General features: G+C 54.9%; 1 protein-coding gene across 8 annotated transcripts in view; it reads left to right on the forward strand.

Annotated features, from left to right (window-relative positions):
• Positions 1–560: 560 nt before the first annotated feature.
• Lgr6 (leucine rich repeat containing G protein-coupled receptor 6) overlaps positions 561–25,104 on the forward strand; it is a 114,274-nt gene continuing 89,730 nt past the window's right edge. For 2 of the 8 annotated variants that reach the window (XM_021242215.2, XM_021242214.2), the window contains exon 1: positions 568–1,510. In XM_021242215.2, coding sequence (XP_021097874.2) covers positions 1,299–1,510 — 212 coding nt within the window. In that variant the 5' untranslated portion in view covers positions 568–1,298. Of the gene's footprint in view, positions 1,511–18,206; positions 18,937–19,131; positions 19,310–25,104 lie in introns of those variants that run through there. The other 6 variants (XM_087193888.1, XM_087193890.1, XM_087193889.1 and 3 more) reach the window with 5 other exon arrangements.

Raw genomic sequence — 25,104 nt, forward strand, 5'->3', positions numbered from 1 at the left:
CTGGGGTCTGGATCTGGTAGCTTCGCTGTCCAGCTGTGCAGCCCGTCCCATCCCGGGAGGTCAGTAGGGGGTGGAGAGGGATTGATGAGAGCGTCCCGGATATGGAAGGGCAGGGGGAAGGAGCCTGAGTCCCCGAGGTCCCTGTGTTTCTGGAGGTCCCTCTGGGAGGACTGTGGGGGAGAGCAAAGCTGGGCACAGGGGGCGCTCAACCCGCTCTAGCTCTCCGCTGGGGCTGGCTCAGGAAGACCCTGAGAAAGACGCCAGAGAAAACAAGAGGTTACACAGCCAGCCAAGTACAGGGAGAAAACAGGGACTGGACTCCAGTTCTAACCCCTATTCTCCCTGAGGAGCTGGAGATGGCCAGGTAGAGTCTAGCCGAGAAGAGGCTAAGCGGCAGCTGCAGCACTCAGCCTCCAGGTGGCGCCAATCTGCTGACTTTCTGGCAGGCGCTGACAAGCCTCTGAGCTTATCGAAGCTTCTTGGCCTCGCTACCCTGGGAGCCGAGACCAAGGTGATCCCGGCCGGCCGTAACCCTGACAGAGAGCGCACTGCTGCCTCTGCAGCCCTGTGCACCGGGAAGATCCGTGCCCATTTCCTTGGTGTCAAGGCCTGGCCTTCCGTGCCCACTTCCTCTCGGGCCAGTTGCAGCGCACCCGGCTCCCGAAGCAGCCCCACGCTCGCTTTCCCTTCTCATCCAGGGCGCAGGGCGAGGACCCGAGCTCCCGCTCCGGGGCTGCCCCCACCAGCTGTATGATCCTGAGCAAACCGCTTCCCTTGGGTCTGGGCCCCTCCGGGAGGGGGCCTCGGAGACCCTCAAAGTCTCTCTCCCCGGGCCTCCTCTGGGTCCCACGTGACCCTGTGGCTGTCCCTAGAGGCGAGGGCCGCGAGCCTCCCTGGGCCAGGCTCCGGGGCCCCTCTTCCAACAAGCGCAGGTCTCCCACACGCTGAGCCTCCTGGCTTTGGGTTCCCCCCACCCCGCCCCTTTCCCTTTCCTGGATGAAATTCCTGCCAGTTTGGAAGGAAGGAGGGAAGGGGAGCGAGGCGCAGCTTAGAAAGCTTCCTTGACTCCTCCTCCGCCTGTCTCCCTCCCTTGCCAAGTCCAGCCTGTGAAACTGAATAACGACGATCACTCAACAATGCGTGCCCCTCTCTGACGGCAAGGTCCCTGCGCTCCCGCCGCCGCCGAGCAGAGCCCGCGGGGCGGCCCCTACCGACGGCGCAGCCCGCGGGACCCGAAGGCCGCTGCGCCCTGCGCTCGCCCGAGCACCCGCCAGGTGCTCCGTAGCCCGGCCGCCGAGATGCCCAGCCCGCGCGGGGTCTGGGCGCTGTGGCTCTGCGCCGCGCTGTGCGCCTCCTGGGGCGCGGACGGCGTCCCCCAGCCCGGACAGGGGCGCGCCGCCTGCCCGGCCCCCTGCCACTGCCAGGAGGATGGCATCATGCTGTCGGCCGACTGCTCGGAGCTCGGGCTCTCCGCTGTGCCAGGGGACCTGGATCCCCTGACGGCTTACCTGTGAGTACTCGCCCGCTAGTGCTCTGTCCCCCAGCGGTCTGGGGCACCTGCCCGCTGGGTGCCTGGGGCATGGGCATCCCCAGGAGGAGGGCGCTCCCCCTTCCGAGTCCTGCTGAAGGACTGAGAGGCAGGGCTAGGCAGCAGTGAGCCCTGCTTCCCTTGCTGGGAAGGCGGGCTGCAGACTCCCAGCAGGACGGGCAGAGCTGGCAGCCTCTTCTCTCGCTGACTTCTCCAGCAGAGCAGCGCCCAGACAGAGGCTGAGGGCGACGCCGACTGCCCGGGGCCAGAGTGAGGGGAGCGTGCTCGGGTGGGAGGTGGGGGTGACATCCGTCCCTCTGCGGGGCAAGGACAGCAGAGCCATCACCAGCTTGGTGCGGGGTGGCACAGCGGGGGGGGGGGGCTGGCCCACTCTGGTCCCCTCAGAAAGGGACCCTGCCAGCCTGGTCTCCCTCTGCTGAGCCCCCGCCTCCAGGCCTCCCTAAAGCCGTGTCCCAGGAGGCCGCGTTGGAGACACTAATTTGTGGGCAGGCGCCGAGGCTGAAAACCAGAGAACCATTTTTAGAGTCTGAGTTAGGGTGAGATGGCTCGTGAGGGGACCCTAGTGGGAGCAGCCATTCCGGGACGGCTCCGGAGAGCTTCCCCTCAGAGCTGGGGCCTGGGGCGGGAGGGGGTGAGAGCACCTCCAGAGCACCTGCCCCGCCCCACCCTGCTCTGGGGACTCAGAGGAACCCTCCCTCGGCCTCCCCCTCCCCCGGTGGCTCCTCAGAGGAGGGACAGCAGGTGGGACAGTCTGAGGCCACTTGCTCAGGGGCAGGATCCTAGAACTACTCCGGGCTCCTTGCAGCTTTGGGGTCCCAGGAGAGGGGAGCCCCATGGAAGAGGGACCAGGACTAGTCTTTTTTTTTTCTAGTACCAGGAATCGAACACAAGACCTTGTGCTTGCCACGCAGGTGCCCATGGGCTAGGCTTTATAGGGTTCAGCAAGAGTGTATGGGACTTGCCAGGTGTGGTGGTGCACACCTGTAATCCCAGCACTCGGGAGGCTGAGGTGGAAGGATCACTGTCTGAGGCCAGCCTGGGCTACATAGTGAGTTCAAAGCCAGCCTGGACTATACAACCAGACCTTGTCTTCTTAAAAAAGAGCATATGGGACTAAATGGGATCAGGTGTTTAGGGTTGGCAGGGTCCTGGTTGGCGTAGGGATCCTAAGGGCAATTCCTCACAGGGCTCCCCTCCCAACCCCTGTCACCAGCTGAAATGTCCTCATCCACTTCGAAGGGCACAAGCTGTGTTCCAGGGGAGGGCGTGAGAAGGAGAAAATAATGTCCATGTTCCGGAGAAGCCAACTGAGTCCTGTACCGTCCAGGGGATGGTGGCAGAGAAAGGCACAGAAACTTGAGGCCAAAACTGTGACAGAGCCCCGGGAAGCTGTGAGGCAGCCCGGCAGCTGGCAGAGCAGCCTAGGTCCAGCAGTGCTGTACTGAGGGTAGATGACATGGTGTCCCTGGAAGACACTGGCTGAAAAGAGCTGGGAAACGGCTTCCGCTTAGCCTGGCTGGGTGGGGGTGGACCCTTCCCTGGGTTAAAGGGTCAGGGGCCATAGGACCGTCCCAGGTGGTCAGTCCTGACTCCTGTCCGAGAATCCAAGTCTTCCCAGACTCACCCACGACCCTTTCTCCGCCAGGACCTAGGAAGGAGGTCAAGTGCCACTTCTGGGATCCGAGCATCCCACCATCCAGGCAGATAGATTGGGATATGGTTCCCTTGGTTATTCAAACTGCCTTTCGGTTCAGTAGAGGTGGGATTTCTGAGCTGGTCCTGAGTCTCCCTGGGGATTAAGAAAGCTTCTGGGGGCAGCAGAGAGAGGATCGGGAGCTGGGTCCCAACACAAAGTGGGGACGTCAGTGGAGGTGGAGTCTGGAGCATTGGAGGGAGGTGGGGAGGTCCCTGTCCTCTGCCATGGGCTGTGGAGGGGCCACGCATGGATGGTGCGTGGAGGGACTTCTGCTGCCCTGAGGCTCAGAGGAGGTGCTGCGAAGGCATCTGAAGGGCGAGGGCATCAGGAAACCAGGCTTGGGCTCCCGTCCCCTCTCAGCAGTGTTAAGAGAGGCCTGGGTCTGCAGAAGCTACTTCCACATCCTCTTATTCATTCCCTGACTCCACCCCGATACTGGACATCTGCCCTCCACCCCAGGGTGGTGTAAATCCCTCCTTCTAGCCTGTACCTTCAGCGACGTAGCTGCCCCCGCTTCTCTCCATTCCTGGTTCCAGGAAAGATTGGGAAGTCCTCTTTGTGTCCTTTGCTTTGACACTCAAATTCAAAACCTATGACTATTCTGGGGCCCAATTGCCAGCCTGTTTGATCGTGGTTGGGAGTGCCAACTTCACTTATTCACAGTCCTTCAAGTGTTTCTTACATTTAAGACAATTTTTTTTGGTAGCAGGGATCAAACTCTGGACCTTGCGCTTGCCAGGCAGGCGCTGTGCTGCTGAGCTACATCCCCAGCCCAAATGTCTCTTTTTTAAAAGTCTCCTGGGTTGGGCCAGGGATTTGGCTCAGTGGTTCCAGCGCCTGCCTCGGAAGTGTAAGGTCTGGAGTTTGATCCCCGGTACCAAAAAATAAATAAATAAAAGTCTCCTGGGTCAGGCGTGATGGCACATGCCTATAATTCCAGCTAGTGAGGAGGCTGAAGCAGGAGAATTGCAAATTTGAGCCTAGCCTGGGCAATTTGGCAAGCCCCTGCCCCCAAGTTTAAAAGGGCTGGGGCTTGGGGCTGTAGCTTGGTGGTAGAGCCCTTGCCTAGCATGCATGAGGCCTGAGGCCCTGGTTTCAAACCCCAGAAGAGAAATAAAGTCCTCTCCTAGGAGGCTCAGTGAGACTTGCTTGGTTCTGCATCCCCCCGACTCCCTGGATAAGGCTCTTCAGGGAATGGACTGGGAGGAGCTGGGGCTGTTGGCTCTGGGGTGTTCTGATCTGACAGCGAAGAGAAGGTGCAGAGCCTCTGGCTCCATCCCGTCACACATGCACATGAGGGGGAGACAGGAATATACAGACAGCAAATATTTGCTGGGCAAATACGACCCAGCATTTCCTCAGAGCAGGAGAGAAAAAGCTTGAGGGCAGCCAGCTAGAGAAGCTCTGAGGCTCACACACTTGCAGGCACCCCTCAGCACCCACTTCCTTCATCCACAGCCACCAAGAGAAAGGGAGGGGCCTCCACTGCATGCTTTAGCATCCCCTGCCCTCCCTCCTGCAATGCTTTCTTGGGAATTCGGACTCAGACTTGTGTGAAAGATCAGGGTATGTCCGTGTGTAGATTCAGGGTAACCTACAGCCTCCTCATTGCTGCTCCGGATGTCTGTAACCAAAGAGATGGAGGGAGGATGTTGGAGGGCAAGAGAGCGGGGGTTTGAATCTTAAGAGTCAGGCATCACAGGGTGTGGTGTCACACACCTGTAATTCTAGCACTCGGGAGGCTGAGACAGGAGGATTGCTTCAGTTCAAGACCAGCCTGGACTACATAGTGAGACCCTGTCTCAGAAAACAGAACAAACAACAACAAAAGAGTCCAGCTTCAACCACACTATGCAGGGCCTGAGTTGTACGAACCTGAGCCAGTTCCTTTGCCCCCGTGGGACTCAGTTTCCTCATCTATAAATGGATCTACTAGGTGCATCCAAAGGCTGCCATGTGGATTCACTGAGTAATGTTTGAAGAGGGTTTGATACGGGGTCTGGCCGATGGAAGAGCTCATTAAGTGTTAGCCAGTGTTGTTATTAAGGAACCGGGGCCCAGAGGCATTAGTCAGGGAAGTCTCCCTGAAGGCGGCCATCCAGGAGCTACCTCTGGGAGGAGAGGAGCAGTTCCATTCTACGAAAGGTGTGGTGCACCTGCTGGGGACTGTGGCAGGAGAGAGTGGCTGGCAAGGAGACAGACAGCAATGAGCTACACTCGGGACCCAGAGTGGCCTTAGATTTTTTCCTTGCTGATAGTCTTAGGGCTTTCTGGAGGGGGGGAAGGGAGGGGCTGATGGAAGACCCTAGCCTGCTCCCCAACATGTCCCAGATGGGGTCCTGCGGGCTATCAGATGGGGAAGTGGGGAGCATGTGGCTGCAGTGGGGAGATGCATGTGGGGTCAGTGTGCTGGACTTCACTCACCTGGGGCTCATTTCCTGCCAGCTTGGGTGCCTTTCTAATGGGCTTTAGAGCCTCCCCCTTCTGCTGGAAACTCAGGGTTTGTGAGTTCCAACCTCGGTGGCTCAGTTGCTAGGAGACTCCATGCAAGTCTTAACACTTCTCTGGACCTCAGTGTCCCCTCATTTGGTTGAAAACTAGAAAGGAAGAGAAGTAGGGAGAAATCCCCTGGGAATCACCTGCTGCTGGTAGGATGGAGACCCCCCACCCTAGTGCTTGGCAGCAGGCCTGGGGAAAGCAGGGCTGGGGAAGGTCCAGCCAGTGCCTAGGTCGGAGCAGAGGGGAAGGCAAGGAGGGCTAGCATGACTCCAGGAAACGGGGTCCTCTGGTGCCGGCCTGAAGGGACAGGCCCATCGGAGGGCAGACCCTCCCTCCAGGGGTCACTGGAGGAGAGTGAGTGTGTGGAGGAGCCAACACCCCAGTTCAAAGGAAAGGCAGGAAACAGCCCCAGGCAAAAGAAAAAGGAAACCTCTCCAGTCTGGCAGCGGGCACAGGGCGCGGCCGGGTGGGGTGGCTGTCGGGGGAGAAGAAAGCCTGGCTCAGAGCGGAGTTGGCCCCTGGCCCACCCCACTCAACCCCGCCTTCCCCCTCCATGGGCGCTCAACCCCGATGGCCCCACACACACTGCAGCTGCTCCCCCCGCTGAGCGGGCCCGCCAGGGACAGCAACAGGCAGGGAACAGGGGAGAGCATCCAGGTGAGCACCCCTCTGGGTCTTGAGTCGCATCCGGGCTCTGGAGCATGGTGACGGCTTGAGCGCCTGCCCTGCCATGGGTGTGCTGCGTGTCTTTGGGGAACTCAGTCCACTTTTCCAGTTTCAGTTGCTAAATATTTCATATGGCAACACTAACAGTCTCTACCTGGCAGGGTGGTGAGGAGGAGCAAACCAGATGGAGCAAGCAAAGCTCAGCCCTTTGTACTGCAAGTACTTAAGAATGCTGGCTGTTGGGAGCGTTTTTTTCTCAATGTCTCTAACTACAAATGGGTCACTAAGGCCCAGGAAGGGAACAGCAGGGCCACTGGTGCCAGTTGGGGCCTGGGGTGCCCAAGCCTCATCGTCTGGGCCCTACCAGATGACTTTTCCTTCTTTGCCATCCTCCTTTCTCACTAACAAAGGCCCCTCCTGCTGACCTTCAGGGAAATGGCCTTTCAAAGAGCCAGTCTGCTCTTGGGCTCCTGGGCTGGGCTGATGGAGGAAGTGATCCTCTTTACAGGGATGCCTGACGGAGATGTGGCTAGGCCCGGTGCCTGATGGGAGGCTCTCCAAAGCGGAAGTCTGGGCTTCCGGGTCAGTGCCGTCTGAGTGCCCAGCTTCTGCCTAGAAATGAAGTTCCCTGGAATAAGAGTGTTCTGTCCCTTAGAGCCCAAGGAAAGGCAGTGTTGGAGACCAAGCTCTGTTTCCGTCCTGGGCATACCTAAGGGCCCACAAGGATCCTTTTTTGAGTTCATCCCTAGTGGGCCGTGTGACCTTAGGCTGGTAGCTCACTGTTGAGAGCAGGACCAAGGACATGCTGTTGTTTAGGACTTTGGACACCTTTTGAAGGTACAGGAGTTGGAGGTAGGGAAGAAATTTCCAGCTCCCTCCTCCTACTGGAAATAACATTTTTGAGCCAAGTGAAATGGACTTATTGACTTAGGGGCTCTCTGAATTGCAGGAGTCCTTTGTGCTAAATAATCCATTGTAAAAAGGGGGTGGTCCCTAGTTTCTAACAACAATGGAGGTCTCTCCCGCTACCCTTTAGACGTGGGAGAACAGGTCCCAGGAGGAGAAAAACACCCGAGAGGCCAAACTTGGGCAGTGAGCAGAGTTATTTTGGAAGCAGCAAAAGGACATGGTGGGGGGAGAGCTCAGGGGTTGGCACCGCGCCCCCCGGAGCCATGCCAGAGCAGGCCACGGCGGGCTGGCAGCAGACAGGTGGGGGGCTGGGCCGCGGCTCCATGACAGGGCACCTCCAGAGTGGAGGCTTTCTTTGTGTTCCACTCCCAGCCCTCTCTTGTTTGCCCAGCCTTCATTCTCCGCCATGGACCTCCAAGGGAGGCTTGTGACCCGTATCTTGAATTCCCCCAACCCTAGGGGACCAGAACCCCCTCCGATGGGTTGAGAGATGCAAATCCTAGGCTGGGGTCAGGGAAGCACCTTGCACTCTGCTTTGGCCTCTCCGGTCTGCTTCTATGTGCTGTGGGGACTCCTTCCTGGCTGAGGCTTTCATTCCCTGGACTGTGGTCTTCTTCCACAAAGACGCTAGCTCATCAGGAAGGTCCCCCCGCCTTTTTTTTTGGTTCTGGGATCGAACTCAGGACCTTGCGCTTGCAAGTCAGGCAGTGGAACCACTGAGGTAAATAAATCCCTGGCCCAGGAAGGTCCCTTCTTGATTGGCCCAGAGAGACCTGTCTAGGAACCTGCCGTCACCCTGGGGTCTCTTCCTCAGCCAGTGTTGAGGAAGTGCTTTAGGCAGTGTTCCCACCACTTAGGGAATTTCTCACACCATCTTACATAAGCCCTGTGAGAGAGAGGGACTAGCATAGGCCCATCTTACAGATGAGGAAACTGAGGCCTTTGCATGTTAACGAGCTTGCCCAAGACCACCACCAGTAATTGTGGGTACTGGGACTTCAGCCAACAAACTCTGCCCCAGGACTACCAAAGCATACTGCCTCTCAGCTGGGGGCTCTGAGCTCCAAGGGGAGGCGCAGGAGCTGACCATGTTAAGTGCCAGGCTGTGCAGTCTCACGAAGCCTATTTCCCGTTTCTAGTCTTTTAGGGGAGGAATCGGTGCTCTGCCCAGTTCCCCTCCCCTTCACTAGCAGTGGTTTCTAGGGTCTGTGGGGGCTGCTGGAAGGGAAGGTGTTGGGGCTCAGCACAGAAGTGGGGGACCCTGGTTGGGAGGGTGCAACAGAATCCCCGAGTGTGGAGATTATCATCGAGGTTGCTGTTGAGGACCTACTGTGTGCGGGATGCTCTCAGGCAGCTGGGCGATATATAATGCTTAGGACAGATGGGCCAGGTGTGCGTGAAAAGCAAGCACACCACAGAGGATTGTGGGAGCCCCTGGAGAGGGACAGCAGAGAGGAGGAAAGGACCAGGGTGGTCAGGGAAGCCTGGGGGTAGGAGAAGAGGCTTGTCGGGAAGGGAGCAGTCTCTAGGGGAAGGGAAAGTGGTGAGCCCAGGAGGGAGTTGGCACCACAGGGGTTGCAGCTGCCCCTCCCTCTGAATAGCCTTTTCTCCCCCTTTCCAGGGCAAGGTGCTCCAGAGCAGGGCTTTCTTCCTGCAGCTCCTCTAGGCATGGGAATTATTGCTATGCATTCTCTTCTCCCCCGGTGGGAGTGTTTGGAAGGAGAAACTGAGGCAGCCACGAAGTCTCACTTCATCTCACCTTCTCAGCTCTGCCCACCGGACTCTGCTGCCCTCTCCCCACCACTGCCTTCCCTTTGCCCTTGGAGGTCCTGGAGGGTGGTGTCCCCGAGAGTGTCCAGACCGAGGTGGGGTGGCAGGAAGGTGCTGAGTGTCTTCCACTGCCCCAGTGTTGAGGATGGGGATGTGGTCCCCAGGCCCAAGGCCAAGGCCGATGGCTGATGGAGCAGAAGTGTGCGGAGCCGTGGTGCCAAGGAGCCACTGTCACCACCTAGGACTCTGGCCCAACACATGGCCGGGGCATTGCAGGGCAGGGGGTGCTTCCTTTTATGGGGAATAGATGGCTGCCCACCATGGAAGTAGGACCCAGCGCACCAAGCTTATTCCAACTCTGTGATTTTCAGGTTGAAACGCCCCCTAGCTGAATTATCAGTGGTTCCTGGGGAACAGGCTCAAAGCAGCTACCACTAAAAAGCTTTTAACACTTCCTGTAGGAAGGAGCGCTTCCCAGGCCGACCCAGTCCGAGGAGCTGTTCCTCCTGGTCTCCAGTTTGCCCGGCGTTCCCATGAATAAGAAGGACAGCACAGGTCGGGCCTGGTCACGGCCGCAGAGTGGCCCCTCCCGCTTGTTAGTGCTCAGTGCTGATGCCCCTTGAAGTTCCAGCAAACACTCATTCCTTCAGTCACTCGTTCAGTGGACGGATGTGGGTGGAAAGCTCAGGGTGGGCCAGGCACTGCGCTCACTGCCTTCCTGTGAATCTTCCCGTGTGAGGCCAGGACTGTTGTCGCCCTCTCTTAAGGCACACAGTGGAGAGATAGGACTTGGGGGACCCTAAAGTCCACGGGGAGATAAGGAAAGGGCGCAAAGAACTGTGACACACGGTGGGAAGTGAGAAGTGCGCGGGAGAGGCAGGGCCAGAGAGTGTGTGGCGCTAGGGGCACAGAGCGGGGAGGCTGGAGCCCCACTGATGCCTGACACCAAATCCCCAGAGAGGTGGCCTTGGTGCCCCTCGGAAACCACAGGCCTGGGGTTGGGAGACCCAAGCGGACGCTCATGTGCAAAGTGGGGACGATCATCTCTCCCTGAAGAGTTGTTGAGCAAGATCCTGCTTGCGGAGATGCTTAGCATATACCAGCGTGATTTGACTTCCTGCAATACTGTCAGGTCATAGCGCACACCCTGTGTCTGTGGAGGATGCGCGTATCTGACTGCCCATTTGACAGACGCCACGCTTCTCTGCATCAGGAGAGCAAGCTGCCTTAGGCAGCGGCTGTGCTTCTGGATCTGTTTGTCTCAGGCTCATGCCATACGCTGCCCTTCAGACGCAGGCAGGCGCACACACTCCAGCACAGGTTTCTACTGGCAGGGGTGCTCTGGGTGGGACAGGTACATGCATTTGGTCTTTGCTCCCTACCCCCAGCTCCAGATCTGGGGCAGCCTAGGGTGGAGGTGTTTGGGGATCGGAAAGCTAGATCAGGTGTCCAGAGGTTTGAGAGTTGAGGCAGGAAGGGGCTGTAAACTAATCCCCGTCTTTGTGGTGGACAGGAGCAGATTAGGAGGCTGGGAGGGCCAAGAAAGGAAGGGACTATTGTCTAGGACGAAAGCAGGAGAGAATAAGAAGTAGGACAGGACCTGGGGTCCCACCCTCACTTACCTGGGGACAGAGGAGAGCTCAGGACCCAAGAGAGCCAGACCCAGGACCTAGCTCACCTCACAGACCACCTGGGACCCCGGCCCCAACACAGTTACCTGGCTTCAGCTGGGGGAGCTGCTGATATGGGCCAGGCCCCTTCATGAAGACCCCTTTTGCAGATGTGTCACCTTTGTGGTCACCCAGGGCCCTGTGCATGGAAGGGCCTTGTGCAAGGGTGACAGCTCTGCTATTGTCATTGCTAAAGTTAATAATTTTGTGGGGGTTTTTTTGGTACTGGGGATCAAACTCAGGTCCTTGCACTTACAAGGCAGGCAGCGGAACCACTGAGCTAAATCCCTGGCCCCTAGTTAATAATTTTGTAACTAAGGAGTCCGCCTTTTTACTTTGCTCTGGGTCCTGCAGATTACGTAGTCCATCTTAACGATTCATTTTTTGGTTTTGGGGGGGGTTTTTTTGGTACCGGGGATCGAACTCAGGTCCTTGCGCTGTAGTCCATCTTGTCCTTAACCTCTCTGAACCTCAAATTTGAGTTTGCCAAGTGAGGACCATTGATATCTTTTGACCTGTTTCCCATTCCAAGTCGTCCTAAATTCAAATAAGACCACTTTTATGGAGGTGTCCTGTGACTCGTAAGGTGCTAGATGCGTTTCTCTATCCTCACAGTCATGACGGTGACCCCTTCTGGTCTGAGGGGGCAGAAGAGCAGAGGAGGAGGGGTCTCCCCGGGGAGAGGGGTTCACTTCTGTTCAGAAGCACTTGAGGGAGCCTGAGGGCTAGTGGGAGGTGGGGCATCCTTGAGCTGAGGTGCTCCTCAGCCTGAGTGTGCTGTCTGCAGGGGCTGGGGCCATGGGGTGCAGTGTGCTGAGCTGGCCACAGCTGGGTCCAGGAGCTTCTGACCAAGGCAGCAGAGAGGCTCTGGTGGGCAGGCCTTGGCCTGAACAGGCAGGCAGGGGCATCCAGTGTGTCAGCTCCTTCCCAGGTTCATACAGTGCAGCAGAGTCATTAAGTGCACAAAGTCTTCAGCCATCCCACCTGGGTTCAGATCCTGGGCTCTGTTTCTTACTAGTCCATGCTAATGATACCCACCTTATAGGGTAATGATGAGGACTAAATGAGTTAATACATGGAAAGCGATGGCACAAAGTAGGCATTCAATGAGTGTTAGGTATTATTATATTTATATTTATATTTATTTCAACCAACTAACATTTATTGAGAGTAAACTTAGTAGTGAGTCCAGCTATGCCAGGCACTGGCATTAACTCTATAGTAGTTCCCCTTTTTTTCGTACCGGGGATCAAACTCAGGTCCTTGCACTTGCAAGGCAGGGGGCGAAACCACTGAGCTAAATCCCCGGCCCTAGTTCCCTTTCATCTGAGGTTTTACCTTCCATAGTTTCAATTACAATCAACTGGGATCCTCAAATGTTATGCAAACAATTCAAAAAATAAACAGTTGGAAAGTTTTAAATTGTGTGATGTTCTCAGTAAGATGATGAAATCCCATGCAGACACACTTTCCCCTGCCAGAAATCTGAATCATCCTTTTGTCCAGAGTATCCATGATGTATATGCTACCCACCTGACAGTTACTTAGTGGTGCTCTCAGTTACAATATCACAGGACTTATGTTTTGTTTTACTTAATAATGGGTCCAAAGTGTAAGAATATTGAAACTGGAAAATTGGAAATGTCAGAGAAGCTGTAAAGTGCTTCTTTTAAGTGAAGAGATAAAAGTACAAGATATTTTGAGAAAGAGCACATTCACATAACTTTCATTGCAGTGCATTGTAATAATTATTCTATTTTATTTTATAGTTATTGTCAGTAATGTCTTACTGTGCCTAATTTATAAATTAAGATCCATCACCAGTATGCAGGTATAGGAGAAAACATAGGATATATGGAATTTGGTGCTACTGAAGTTTTAGGTGTTTACTGAGGTCTTGGAATGTGGCTGTCTTAGAGAAGGGGAGATCACTACATAATGGATTGCTCTTACATGGTCTGACTGGGCAGTCCCTAGTCTAGTTGGGGAGGAAAATAGTTAGAAACATACTGTATGAGCTGCCAGTCTCAGGAGTTCCTCCTTCCCAGCAGCAGAACCTGCTGGCCCAGCCCTTCTCTCAACTCTGGCACTGTCCTGCTACTGCAGTTTTCTCAGTAATGTGGAGTAAGGGGCACAGGAGTCCTCTGCAGGAATGGAGGAGGTCAGCAGGGCCTCTCCTCTAATTCTCTCAGCAGCCATCTGACCCCACCTCACCCATCTGCTGCTTTAGGTTTGCTCTTTGTCCAGTGGAATTGGAATCAGAGACCCTAGGCTAGAATTTTGTCTCTGCTACTCATTTGCTGATGCCTTTGGCCAAGTCCTCTGATCTCTGTAGGCTATTTCCTGGGGGGATGATAGCTCCAATCCAAGGATATTACAGGGACAAATGATGGCGTATAAATCTCAGAGATACAGAGGATATATATAAAATAGAGGTGTGGGGGCTCGGTAGGAGGGAGGAGCCAGGGTCCCGGGAGATTTGCAGTGTTCTCTGTATGAGACTTGAGATCCCAGGGCCTGGGACAGGGCCTGGCCATCCCCAGCACCTCCAGGGCTGTGTGCCCAGCCAGAACAAGGCCCCCCATTAACTATGTGCAGCCAGCGGAAAGAAGAATGCCCACCCCCCCGCCAGCCGACGCCACGCCAGCCCTTGCCTGGTTGCCTGCTCCCCTGCTCTGAATGCAGAAGCCCAGGGTGCCGCCTCCCGCCTGCCTGCCCTGCCTCCACCTGCCAAGAAGCATTAGCCTCACTGTCCAAACTGGCATGGGGCACAGAGGAATCATGCTTTGGGGCTCAGGGTACCTGTTGGGGTGGAGCTTGGGGTCAGGAAATACCTGGGCCAAACTCTGAAACCTTGGGATGCCCAGTGCTGATGGACAGATGGCCCTGGTGCCTACAGGGGGGCATGAAGGGTGGAGAGTGTAGTAAGAGAGGAAGGCTTGGAAGCTCAGAAGCTTGGCCTGCCCCCCGCCCTGTCCTACCCTGGGCTGGAACCTCCAAATGGGCAGAGCAAGTCATTCAACACCCCCCACACAATTGCTTTAGTGTTTGACCTCGTGAGAATGTAATTGCTGGGAAGTTCTTCCTCGTATCCTTCTTGCTTCCTGCTGCGATGTTCCCTAGTTTCCTTCCTGCTTTAGCCAGAGGAGAGAGGCAGCAGCCAGCCCTGCATTGCACCAATGGGGTGGAATGGGTTTCATCTCACTTTCTCCAAGAGGAAGGAAGTCTGTCCTGTAGATGCAACACTGGCAGTGCCATGCCTGTGGGTCCAGGGGTCCCCAGCGCCTCCCCTGTTCTCCCACAGGAATCTGTTCATCCCTGCAGCTTCCTCGCCCATCAGTGTTCTAGGGAGCAGCTGGCCCAGGCTAGACCTTGGTGAGGATCAGAAAAGGCAGCCCTTGCCTAAGGGACCCACCACCTGGGGAGGGGCAGAGTTGGCGAATGGGTCAGGGACAGGTTTTTCACCACTGTTGGACTCCTTGGCTGGGTGACAAGCAGCACATTTTTGGGTCAGCCTTAGCAAAAACATGATTGAAGCTGGGCATAGTGGTGCATGCCTGTAATCTGTAATCCTGGCATTCTGGGAGGCTGAGCCAGGAGGGTGGCAAGTCCGAGCCCAGCCTGGGCAACTTAATGCCTTAGCAAGACCCTGTTTTAAAAAAAAAAAAATTTTTAAAGTTGAGGATGTAGCTTAGTGTTGAAGGCCCTGGGTTCAATCCCCAGTACCAAGAAAGAGAGAGAGAGAGAGAGAGAGAGAGAGAGAGAGAGAGAGAGAGAGAGAGAGGGAGGGAGGGAGATTGCTTAAAGGAGATTTATTCTATCAAGTCCCTTGGATATGCTAAAGCCTTTTTACTCAAAATACAGCCCACCCACCAGCAGCAGCAGCTGGGAGCACGTTGGGAATGCAAAAGCTCAGGCCACATTTCAGACCTACTGAGTTTTACCCAGCATTAATTATCCTTGCAATAACTCAGACCATGACCCAAGACTCTGGACAGCTGCTCTCTACCCTGTCCCCCAGAGAACCACCTTTGCCTAATTTGCACATAAGTGATGCCACACTGGCTACAGCAGGGCTGTGAGAAACAGCCCCATGGACAGCACTGTTGGCTTACTGCGGGGTTGTGGTTAAGAAATGGGTTCAGACAAGAAGCCTGCGGCCCTTTGAGGAGTCTTTGGAGGAAGCCTGGCTTCATTTATGGTGCATGGAGCTGCCTGAGATGTCTCTTCCGCCAGGAAACCACCCTTGATCCTCACCTCCAGGAGAGGGCTTCCCATTGCAGCCTGTTCTGCTGCAGGGCCCATCCCCCTGGGTTCTATTTCTGGTTTACTTGTCTGTTTTTCAGACTAGGCTAGGAGCCCCAGGAAGCAGAGCCGTGGCCACCAGTGCTCATCAGGAATCCTCAACGCTGGTACAAGGCCCTTGCACATGGATGCTCAAAAGTATTGGTGGAGGGAATGAAGAGATGAACGACTGAATAAACGGATGGATGAACAAGTGCATGGGTAGCAGCCAGGAGGTATAGAGCAGAAACCAACTCAGGCTGGAGCAAATGGGCTTTCCAGAGAGGGCCGGGGAGGAGGGAGCCCTCTCCAGACCTGCTGCTGACCTGGCTCCACCAGAGGCAGGAGCCCAGGGTGTGGCATCCAACCTAGACGGCTGCGGTGAGTGCAGAGCCACAATGGGGAGCCTCTAAGCTGCCAGTCACTGCATGAATCGCCATGGCCGTGAGGGTGAGACATCTGTTCTCTAAACCCTTTCACTTAAAAGCTTTGGCTTTTCCTATTCATGTCCATTCTCTCTCTCTCTTTCAAAGAAAACTTTTGAAAATTTCCATCCAGTTCCAAACAAGCTAAAATGAGCAAAGGAATGTGCCTAGACTGGGATGGAGAGTGGTTCTAGTGACTCAAGGGTGTGGAGTCTTGAAACCTTGTGCTGTTCCTGCTCCTCGAGTAGGCTCTGAAGACCCAAGATGAGTAAGAGGCACATTGTGTGCTAAGAGAGATGGCAGGTGGTGGGTCGGAAAGTTACCGGTCTGCGCATGAAGTGCTAGGCAGGAGATACGTCCAGGCTGGCACTGGGGCACTTAGGAGACACACAGGAAAGGGCATCTGTGGGGAGGAATCTGTTCCACCGTGGCATCTGATGAACACCTAAGGAGCTGAGTCTGATGGCCAGGGAGCCCAGGGATGGAGGTCTGGGAATACCAAAGCCCTTGGTCATGCCAGCACCCCCTCCAGTACTGGAAACTGAACCCAGGCTTTTCACACTGAGCTACATCTCCAGTCCTTTAAAAAAATATTTAAATTTTGAGAAGGTCCTTGCTAAGTTGCTAATTTGCCCAGTCTGGGTTTAAACTTGTGATCCTCCTGCCTCAGTCTCCCTGAATGATGGGATTAAAGGCACGTACCACCATGCCTGGCTATGCCAGCACTTTTTTTTTGCAGTACCAGGGACTGAACTCGGGACCGTGCTCTTGCAAGGCAGGCGCGGCACCACTGAGCTAAATTCCCAGCCCTAGCACATCTTAAATGTTTATTAAGCATCTATTATGTGCCGAAGCCTCTGTAAGATGCAAAGGATACACAGAAGAGTAAGACAAAAATGGTACGCATCTAATGGTAAACATCTTTCAATTCACTGAAATAACAGCTGAGAAATATTCAGAGAACACCATGAACTCAATAGAGGGGAACCGGCAGCCAGCCTGATGTTCATAAAAGTCTTTCAGAATGAGTTTTTTAAAACTAACTTTCAAGTACAGTATACACACCAAAAAAGAGTACAGATGTTAAGTGCATAGCTTGATAACTTTTCACAAAAATTTACCCTTGGGTCACTAGCATCCAGAACCAGCGTCAGCTTTCTAGAGTCCTCCGCCCAAGTGCCTGCTTCTGGTCCCTGCCCACCCCACAAGGGTAACCACTGTTGTGATTTCTAATAACATGGGAAGTTTTGCTGTGTTTTGGACTTTAAGTAAAGGAGTGTTATTTTGGTGTCTGGCTCCTTTCCCTCGCTGTGCTTGGGGCTCCATCTACACTGCTGCAGTAACTTGTAGTTGGTGCATTTCTGTTGCTGCATAGTATTCGTGACAGGTGGATACAACACCATTTGTCCATTTCTCGGTGGGTAGGTATTGGCTTTGTCCCAGTTTGGGGGCATTGTGAGTAGTGCTTCTGTGAGCAGTGTGGTGTAGTCATTGGGTGGGCCAGTGGATGCATTCCTGTGGATTAAATGCCCGGGAATGGAAGTTCTAGGTCAGAGTAAATGCAGGAGGAGTCCCAAGCGGTGAGGACTTTCCTAGGTAGAGAAGTGAGGTGAATCACCAGCTTGGCCTAAGGCACCAGTGGGGCCAGTGATGGAGAGTGAACCGAGGGAGGGGAGCAGCGGCCCACAGTGAGAAGTCCAGAGTGCAGCGGGAAGGGGAGGAGCTAGCACTAGCAGGGCACCAGCTCTGAGCCACATGGAGACCTTCTGTCTGCTCCTCCCTACCTGTGGCTCCCATGACAAAGTCCTTTACTGTGTGGCTTAAACCATCAGTTTATTTTCCCACAGTTCTGGAGGCCACAGACCCCAAATCAAGACATCTGCGGGGCCACATTCCCTACAGCCCTGGAGGGGAGAATGCCTCTCCTGGCTTCTGGTCATCACTGGTTTCCTTGGCTTGTGGTCACATCACTCTATTCACTGCCTTTGTCTTCATCACCTTCTTCTCTGTTGGCCTCTGTGTGTCTCTGACAAGGGCAATTGTCATCGGAGCCAGAGACCATCTAGAGAATCCAGGAGAACCTCCTCATCTCAGGATTTTCCACTGAACTCCGTCTGCAAAGACCCTTTTTCCAAGGAAGGCTGTATTCACAGGTTCCAGGCAACGAGGGGTAGACGTATCTTTGGGGGAGCCACCGTTCAGCCTATCATACCACCCCTCACTGCCACCTCAAGCACCCCAGCTCATTTTCCCTCTTTGCAAAGCTCTCGGCCAGGGCATTTTCTGAGTGCTAATCATGTCCCTCCTGGCCACCCCAGGCTAGCTCCCTCCAGGAAGCCCTCCCACCTATCCCCCAACCCTCAGAGACTCGGGTGTCCTCCAGCACCAATGCTCAAGGGCCTGTCCCTCTGTCCTCGTGTGGGTGTGTCCCGAAGGCAGGGCTATCTACACCGGGGTACACACCAGTGAGACTCTGCAAGCAGCTTTCCAGCAGTGTCCGGTTTAGCCGGGGCTCGGTGCCCAGGAACCGCCCCTGTGTTGTGCCCTTCCTCGTGTCCCTTCCCCTGACACTGCTGCCTCAGAAAGGACAGGTTGTTACCTTGTCCTGGGCCTGCGTGTAGTCTTGGCTTCACAGACAACAGGGGAGGAGGGGGGGGGGCGGGGGGTAGCTGGGGCAGGGGCGGGAGCCCAGCCCTTTGCCTTTCCTTGGAGGAGGCTGAGAGACAAGAATGCCTTTGGCTGGGCGACCCTGGCCGGAGATCAGAAGATCAAAGGACGAGAAGATCAGGGGCGAGGCAGGTGGCATCACTTGCAGGCACCAGAGAGAAGCAGCAGCTGGTGCCTCCCCAGGGCAAGGCTGACCCAGAACGCCCTCCCCTCCCTCCCCGGCCCCAGCCCGGTTCTTTCTTGGGTTTACAGCGCTTCCTTTCCATGATGGGGCGCACAGGAGTCAGTGCAGGTGAGGCAGGGCCACAGGCCCACGCTGCTGTCAGAGGGTGGGCAGAGCCAATCGGGTCACACGATTCCCCCACTTCAACCTCACAATCCTCTTAGGGGGACGTATTGTACGTTTCCTAGATGAAGAAACTGAGGCAGAGGAGGAAAAGCACCTTGCCCCTATCAAACAACTGTGCTAGGGCCATGACACACACCCAGGCAATCTGACACCAGAGCCAGGCGCGGGACGCTGCAGGGATTTGGGACCTAAATCTTGGATCTTGTTTTCCTTTTTTTTTTTTTTTTTGGTACCGGGGATCGAACTCGGGTTCTTGCGCTTGCGCAGCAGGTGGCGAAACCACTGAGCTAAATCCCCAGCCCCTGGATCTTGTTTTCCTACAAGTCGCAGGGACCAAATAGGAAGGGCGTCTGGAAGGCGGGTAGGCGAGCGGCAGCCATCGGGGTGGCAGGCCGGGAGCGATCGCGAGCCTCAGCTTCGGTGGCCCCCGGGGCGGGACGCGGCGCGACCAGGTGGGCTCGGGGGAGGGGCGGCGCGCTCCAGTGAGTTCCAAGTCCGGGCGCGGGACGCAGAGGCCGCTGCCGCCGCGACGGGTGGGGCCCCTCCCGAGGGCCCTAATCCCCGGCATTGTCCCGGGCGCTCCGCCGCTCCCCGCTTCCGCCCCGAGGCGAGCCGCGCAGGCGGGGCCGGGCGGGACTGGCACCGGCGGACCCGGTGGGCGTGAGCGCGTACCGCACCCCGGGCTCTGTCCAGCTGTGTGACTTAGGGGCCGTCGCCTGATATTTCCGAGTCTCCACTTAAAATGGGAATAAATGTTGCCTCATCCCTGGCCTGGGCAAAGGATCGAATTAAATGAGACTCCACTGCAAAAGACGTTCACATGCGGTGAGGTGGCAGCGGCCTGGGGTTAGGTGACAATCTGGGATTTGGTTCAGAGAAGAGGGACCTTACTTTTTTTCTTTTTTTGGTGGTGGTGGTGGGGGGGATTGAACCCACGACCTTCATACTGAGCTACATCCCCAGCCCTTTTTAAATTTTTGCTTTTGTTGTTGTTGTTTTGTACTGGGGATTGAACTCAGGACCTTGCTCTTACCAGGCAGGCAGAGGCACCACTGAGCTAAATCCCCGGCCCCAATGTTGTTTTTGTTTTTGAGACAGGGTCTCGCTGTGTAGTTCAGGCTGACCTTGAATTCACTGTGTAGCCCAGGCTGGCCTCAAACTTGTGGTGATCCTCCTGCCTCAGCCTCCCAAATGCTGGGGTTATAGGATTGCACCGCCACGCCTGGATTTTTTGTTTTCTTCTTAATTTTGAGACAGGGTCTCAGGAAGTTGCTAGGTTTCCTGCGCTGTGTTGGAATTTAGGAACTTCCTACCTCAGTCTCTCGGAGTGCTGGCTTGCAGCCTGCGCCCCCAGGCCCTGCTGGGACCTTACTCTTTGCGGAGCCTAATTTGTTAAATGCAAAGGTCCAGTCAAGCCGGAGCTGAGCACTCAAATCTGCCTTTCCCTTGGCAGTAGGCTTGACCCCGGTGCTGGGGGGTGGGCAGGTGGTATTTGGGTGTGGCTGGGCAGGGGGGTCTGAGTCGCTGGGCGGGCAAGGGAGGAGGGTTGTTGAAGTGAGAGGCGGGCTTGCATCTGGGACAGGGTGGGGGACTGAGTGGGGGGCTCTTCCTGGAGCTCTCACCCCCAGACACACCCTCCTGTTTAGGGGTGAACAAAGGCACAGAAGTTTCAGCTAAACCAACAGGCTCAGGGCCGTGGGCTGCCTGAGCCTCTGCCCTCCGGCTCTCAACACCCAGCCCTTCCTGGGGGCCCTGGCTGGGCACTCAGAGATTTCCCAGTAGAGGAGGGAAGCTTTTCTTCCCCTGGGGCAGGCCTGGCATTCTGGGGTGTCACAGGCCTCCGGTCTAAGGAGCTTCCAGTCTGATAGGGCAGACAATTCACACCCACATACCTCCACAAGTACACCACGTTCTTTCTGGATGGAGCTAGAAATCAGCATAAGGGCAGGAGAGACACTGGCCAGAGATAAGCCCCGTTTGGCAGATTGAGTGGGCAAGCCTCAAACAAATGCACAGCTGCTGTCCTTTCCTTTTGCTGTATATTTGGATTCCTCCTGCGTGGGCTCTGACTGTCCCTCTGAGGGGTCCCCAGGATCCGCCCCTTTGTTGCTATGTAGAAAATGGACTTTGAAGCTGGAGGTGGCAGTCTGCAATGGAGGACGGGACCATGTGGCTGGACTTTGAGGTGGGACCCTGAGAGAGCAGGCAAAAGGCCACAGGGATTGGTGGGAGGAGGCCTGGGACACTCAAGTCCCAGTCCTGGCCCTCGTCACTCAGACTCGGACTGCCCCACTGTCGTGTCACTGTGCCCACTGGATTTGGCTCTGTGAGGACAGGGAACATACACAGTTGAGCTCTGTGGCTGTATCAGTGCCTACTGTGTAGTCGGTGCTTAATAAACACCCGTTGAGTGGACAAATGGGTGCTCGATTAAATGCATGGTTGAAGGTTGGAGGCTTCCTGTAGGCCGAGGCACTTGAGCTGGGCCTCAGTGGAGAGTACTGGGGTGGAGACGCTCACAGGTAAGGTTTGTTGGTGACCTGCCATGTGCTCAGCACTCTTCCTGTGAGAGAGAAGTAACTTGCCCAAAGCCGAAGAGCCAATGAGGAGCAGACAGAGAAGGCCAGGCCTCGGAGGCCTCACCTTTACTGTCCGTGGACTGCCTGGGCCCACAACATATTCTAGATCTTTGCTGAGCCTTGAAGTGTGGCTAGTGCAGCTAATAAATTTACAGTGGACCCTTGACTTACGAACTCAATTCGTTGGAGAGGCCTGGTTGTAATTCAGGTTGGCCAGGCTGCTCTACACAGCCTTCAAAGTCTTTCTCTTATATAATTTTAAGCCACACTTTTTTCCAGGCAGATCTCAGTGCCCTTAGAGAGACAATGACCCCGGATTTTTCAATTAACCCCACACAGGAAACGATATTGTAATGTTCCTTCCAGAACTCTTTAAGGGTTAAATCTATCAGAGACCACCTGAAAGCACAAATGGCCTGGATTTTGGTCGTAACCCAAGACGTTGGTCGTAAGTTAAAACTAAAATTTTGGGGGCCAGGGATTTAGCTCAGTGGTTCTGCCACCTGCCTCATAAGCGGAAGGACCTGAGTTCAATCCCCAGTACCAAAAAATCCCAAAAAACTAAAATTCCGGTCATAACCCAAGTTGTTTGTATGTCAGACCAGTCGTAACTCAAGGGTCCAATATAAATTTAATTTAATTTTAACTAATTCAAGCATTCCTAGTCACAGGGGGCTAGCCAGTGGCTACCTTGTCGAGCAGCACAGGTCCGTGCAGCCTCCCAGAGAGGAGGCAGGGAGCAAAGAGTGGTCAGAGCGGTCCTCATGGCTTCAGTGCTGTCCAGAGACCCTGCCCCTTTGTGCTTGGGAGCTGTTCTCAGTCACACAGGGGTCACAGCTGGGCCCAGGAGGTCCGGGTCCCTTTAACATCTCTGCCTGTGGGTGGCACGGCTAGACAAGGGGGAGAAGCTCACACATGCATTATGCAACCCCTGGGCTATGCCTTGCTCCTGAAAACTGATGCCTGGTCTGGGCTTCCAAGACTAAAGTCCCCTGATGCTCTCCTCAGCCCAGGGGGAGCTGAGGTGGTGTTGAGGGTCAGGACAGCCCCAAGCCAGTCTCCTTGTCCTCGCTGTGCCAGGCGTCCACACCCTTGGCTGACTGCCACCACTGCTGGAGGAGCCCCTTGCAGGAGGAAGCTGGAGCAATAGGACTTAACCTGAATTTCAGCCCAATGGCTCGTACCAACCATGGTTTCCCACATCTAGATTTCTGAGTGGGAGGGACCCCCTCCCCTGGGTCTCTTCCCTCCGTGGTCTCCTTTCCCTGCCTTCAGATGTTGAGAAGACCACAGAAGTGCTGGTGATGAGACGTTCTCACCTTCTCTCTCCCTGACCTTTAGGGATGCTTCCTTCCCCACCTTTGTCCCTCCCAGGCCACCTGAATGAACAGGGTCACCTTCTGGCCATGCACTGGGTTTCCAGCCTCGCCGGGTTTAGCCTGACCTGTACAAACATCCATCTGGGCACCCCCAAGTCTAGGGGCTGCCCACTGTCCTGCCTGTCCCTCCCGGTTCCCTCTCGCTGCCCCACATTCCCTCCGCCCCCCTGCCTCCCCTGCGCCCCAGCCCTCCTGCCACTCAGGCAGGCTGCAGAGCATTCTTCTTGCCAACAAGGGAGCTAAGGAATGACCAAACAAAGTCATAACCTTTTTATTTAAATATACAGCATTGTTCTCACATAAGATGGTGTGCGAAGCCCAAGAGAATGGTTTGTGGTGTTTTGCAGATGGAGATTCACTTCTTCCAGACTGAAGTCCACGCCTTTTCTAGGAAACGTTTGCACATTGCAACAACCTGAGAGAACTTTATGTCAAGTTGTGTGTTTGAAAGCTCAAAAAAAGTGGCCGTGTCCACATTATCTCTGCCAGGAGTGTCCGGGAATAAACCGGACTGAGGAGATACATCAGAAAACTCGGGATCAGTTTGGCGGGAGTAGAAAGAGCACCCTTCTGGGTCTTGAGACCTAACTCTAATCCCCCTTCTGCCATTAACTTGCAGGGCGGGTAACAGGTACCTCTGTCCCTCTCTGCATCGATTTTTGCACCAGTATTGAAAGAGTGTAGACAAACCTGCTACTGATGGGATGTTTGCAAGTACACGGCTTGTTTTAAGAAATTTTATTTTTAACTTTTTTTGTGGTGTGGAGATTAAACCCAGGTTCTTGAGCATGGTAGGCAAGCGCTCTACCACAGAGCAACATGCATGAAATATTTCAAGTGGTCACAATAACAGATGTTACAAGCAAGGCCAGGGAGGCGGAAAGCCCAGAAGGGTTGAGATGGTCCTGCCCAACAGAGGCTGTCCCACCCATGGTGCTGTGGGGTGCTCTGGGGGTGGGGGTCCCCTCTGGACTCACTTCTGTGAGCTACTTTTGACTGGCACACACACCACTCCTGTTTCCAGCCCAGGAAGTTCCTCCATTGCTCTTTCCCATCCTGAGTCTCTGTGTACCAACAGTCTAGAACTTAATTGAGAGAGGAGAGAACTTAATTTGCAGGAGCATTTTGCAAACCATACACATGTTACTTTGTGAGTAAACAATCCTTTCCCAGCAACACCATAAACTCGGTCTGTCCCCACCCCACCCGCCAAGCCTAGCACTGTGCTGAGCACACAGTTTCCGGCAGTGAAGATCATTAGGGCTGGAGGGGACCTAGCTGTTCATTTCACTGAACCAGGGCCCCTGATTCCAAATTCTGCATTCCCCCCCTCTCCTCCCCATCCCTTGCCTCTCACGGTGACGGTGAATTCTGGCAAGGGCTCTCTGAGTGCTAAATGGTCTCGGTGGCCACTAGCCTGTCAATTGGGCCTCTGTGGTGGAGGGAATCCCCAGGTGGGCTCTTTCTACACTGGCTGCCCTGCTTCTCGTCATACCCAGCTCGGGGAAGGGGGTCAGCACTGCACATTACAGCAGCCCGAAGGCCCCACCCAGAAACCCAAGAGGACCCAGGAGAAGCAGGATGGGCATCCTGGTGCTAGAGGAGCTCTTTGGAGGAGACCACTTCCGTTCTCTGGAAGACGTGTCACCCTGAGCACTGTGCTCCAGGGCTGCACTACTTGGAGCCAAGCACTCAGTAGGCTCTTTGTGGAGCCCAAGTCTTACTCCACAGTGGAGGATAAACAAATCTGAGGTGGAAGAGGACTTCCGCAGCGTGGAAGCTACTAGCCACAGGGCACAGAGGTCAAGAAAGGGCAACATCACTATCTGTGATGCACTGTTTTGGTTTTGCATTTTTGTTTGTTTCCTTGTTTATTGTATGGTGATAGGGACAACCCAGGACCTCCTGCGTGCCAGGCAGGAGCTCTACCACCGAGCCACACCCCAGCCCTTTAATGCATTTATTTGAATGTTTATCGAACACCCTATTTCTTAGGTACCTCTCTAAGATAGGAGGATCCACTAAGATTAAGTGTTTGCCTTGAAGAAGCTCATGATCAAAAAGATATCATTCTATATAAATAATTATAATTCAATTAGCTAGCTATGATAACACACTGGGCAGTGTGTTTTTAGATTTATTAACTCATATACTTCCCAATCTTGTCAGGCAAGTACTGTTATGATCCCACTTTACAGATGAGAAGCAGAGGCTTGGAGATGTGAAGTGACATGACTGGGGTCACACAGCCACTTAATTCTGCTGGGTGATGATACAGGCAGGCACGGGGCCAGGCCCGAGCTCAGTGCTCTGGAGCATTGCCAAGTGAGTGTGTACAAAATACCATAGGGATTCAGAGGACGCCACCTTGCAGGAGAGGTGACTACAGGACACAGCAATGGCTGGGGACAGGGCTCCACTCCCCACCTTTGCAGGGGGTAGATCTTAAGCGCCCTGCCCCAGGGAACTGTGTGGTGATGGATGCGTCCATTAGCGTGACTGTGCCGATGACTTCCCAGTGTGTCCACGTATCAGGGCAAGTTGTATTATGAAACATACACAATAAAAATAATGTGACCTACATGGTCTCTGCCTGGCTGAGAGCTGGTCAGCTTCACCTCTTCACCTCCCTCTGCCTTGGACCCCCATCATGGTGTGACCA

The sequence above is a fragment of the Heterocephalus glaber genome, unplaced genomic scaffold (genome assembly GCF_053883595.1).
Source record: "Heterocephalus glaber isolate CG9 unplaced genomic scaffold, H.glaber_assembly_v1.0 deba00001600, whole genome shotgun sequence".
Lineage (NCBI taxonomy): Eukaryota > Metazoa > Chordata > Mammalia > Rodentia > Bathyergidae > Heterocephalus > Heterocephalus glaber.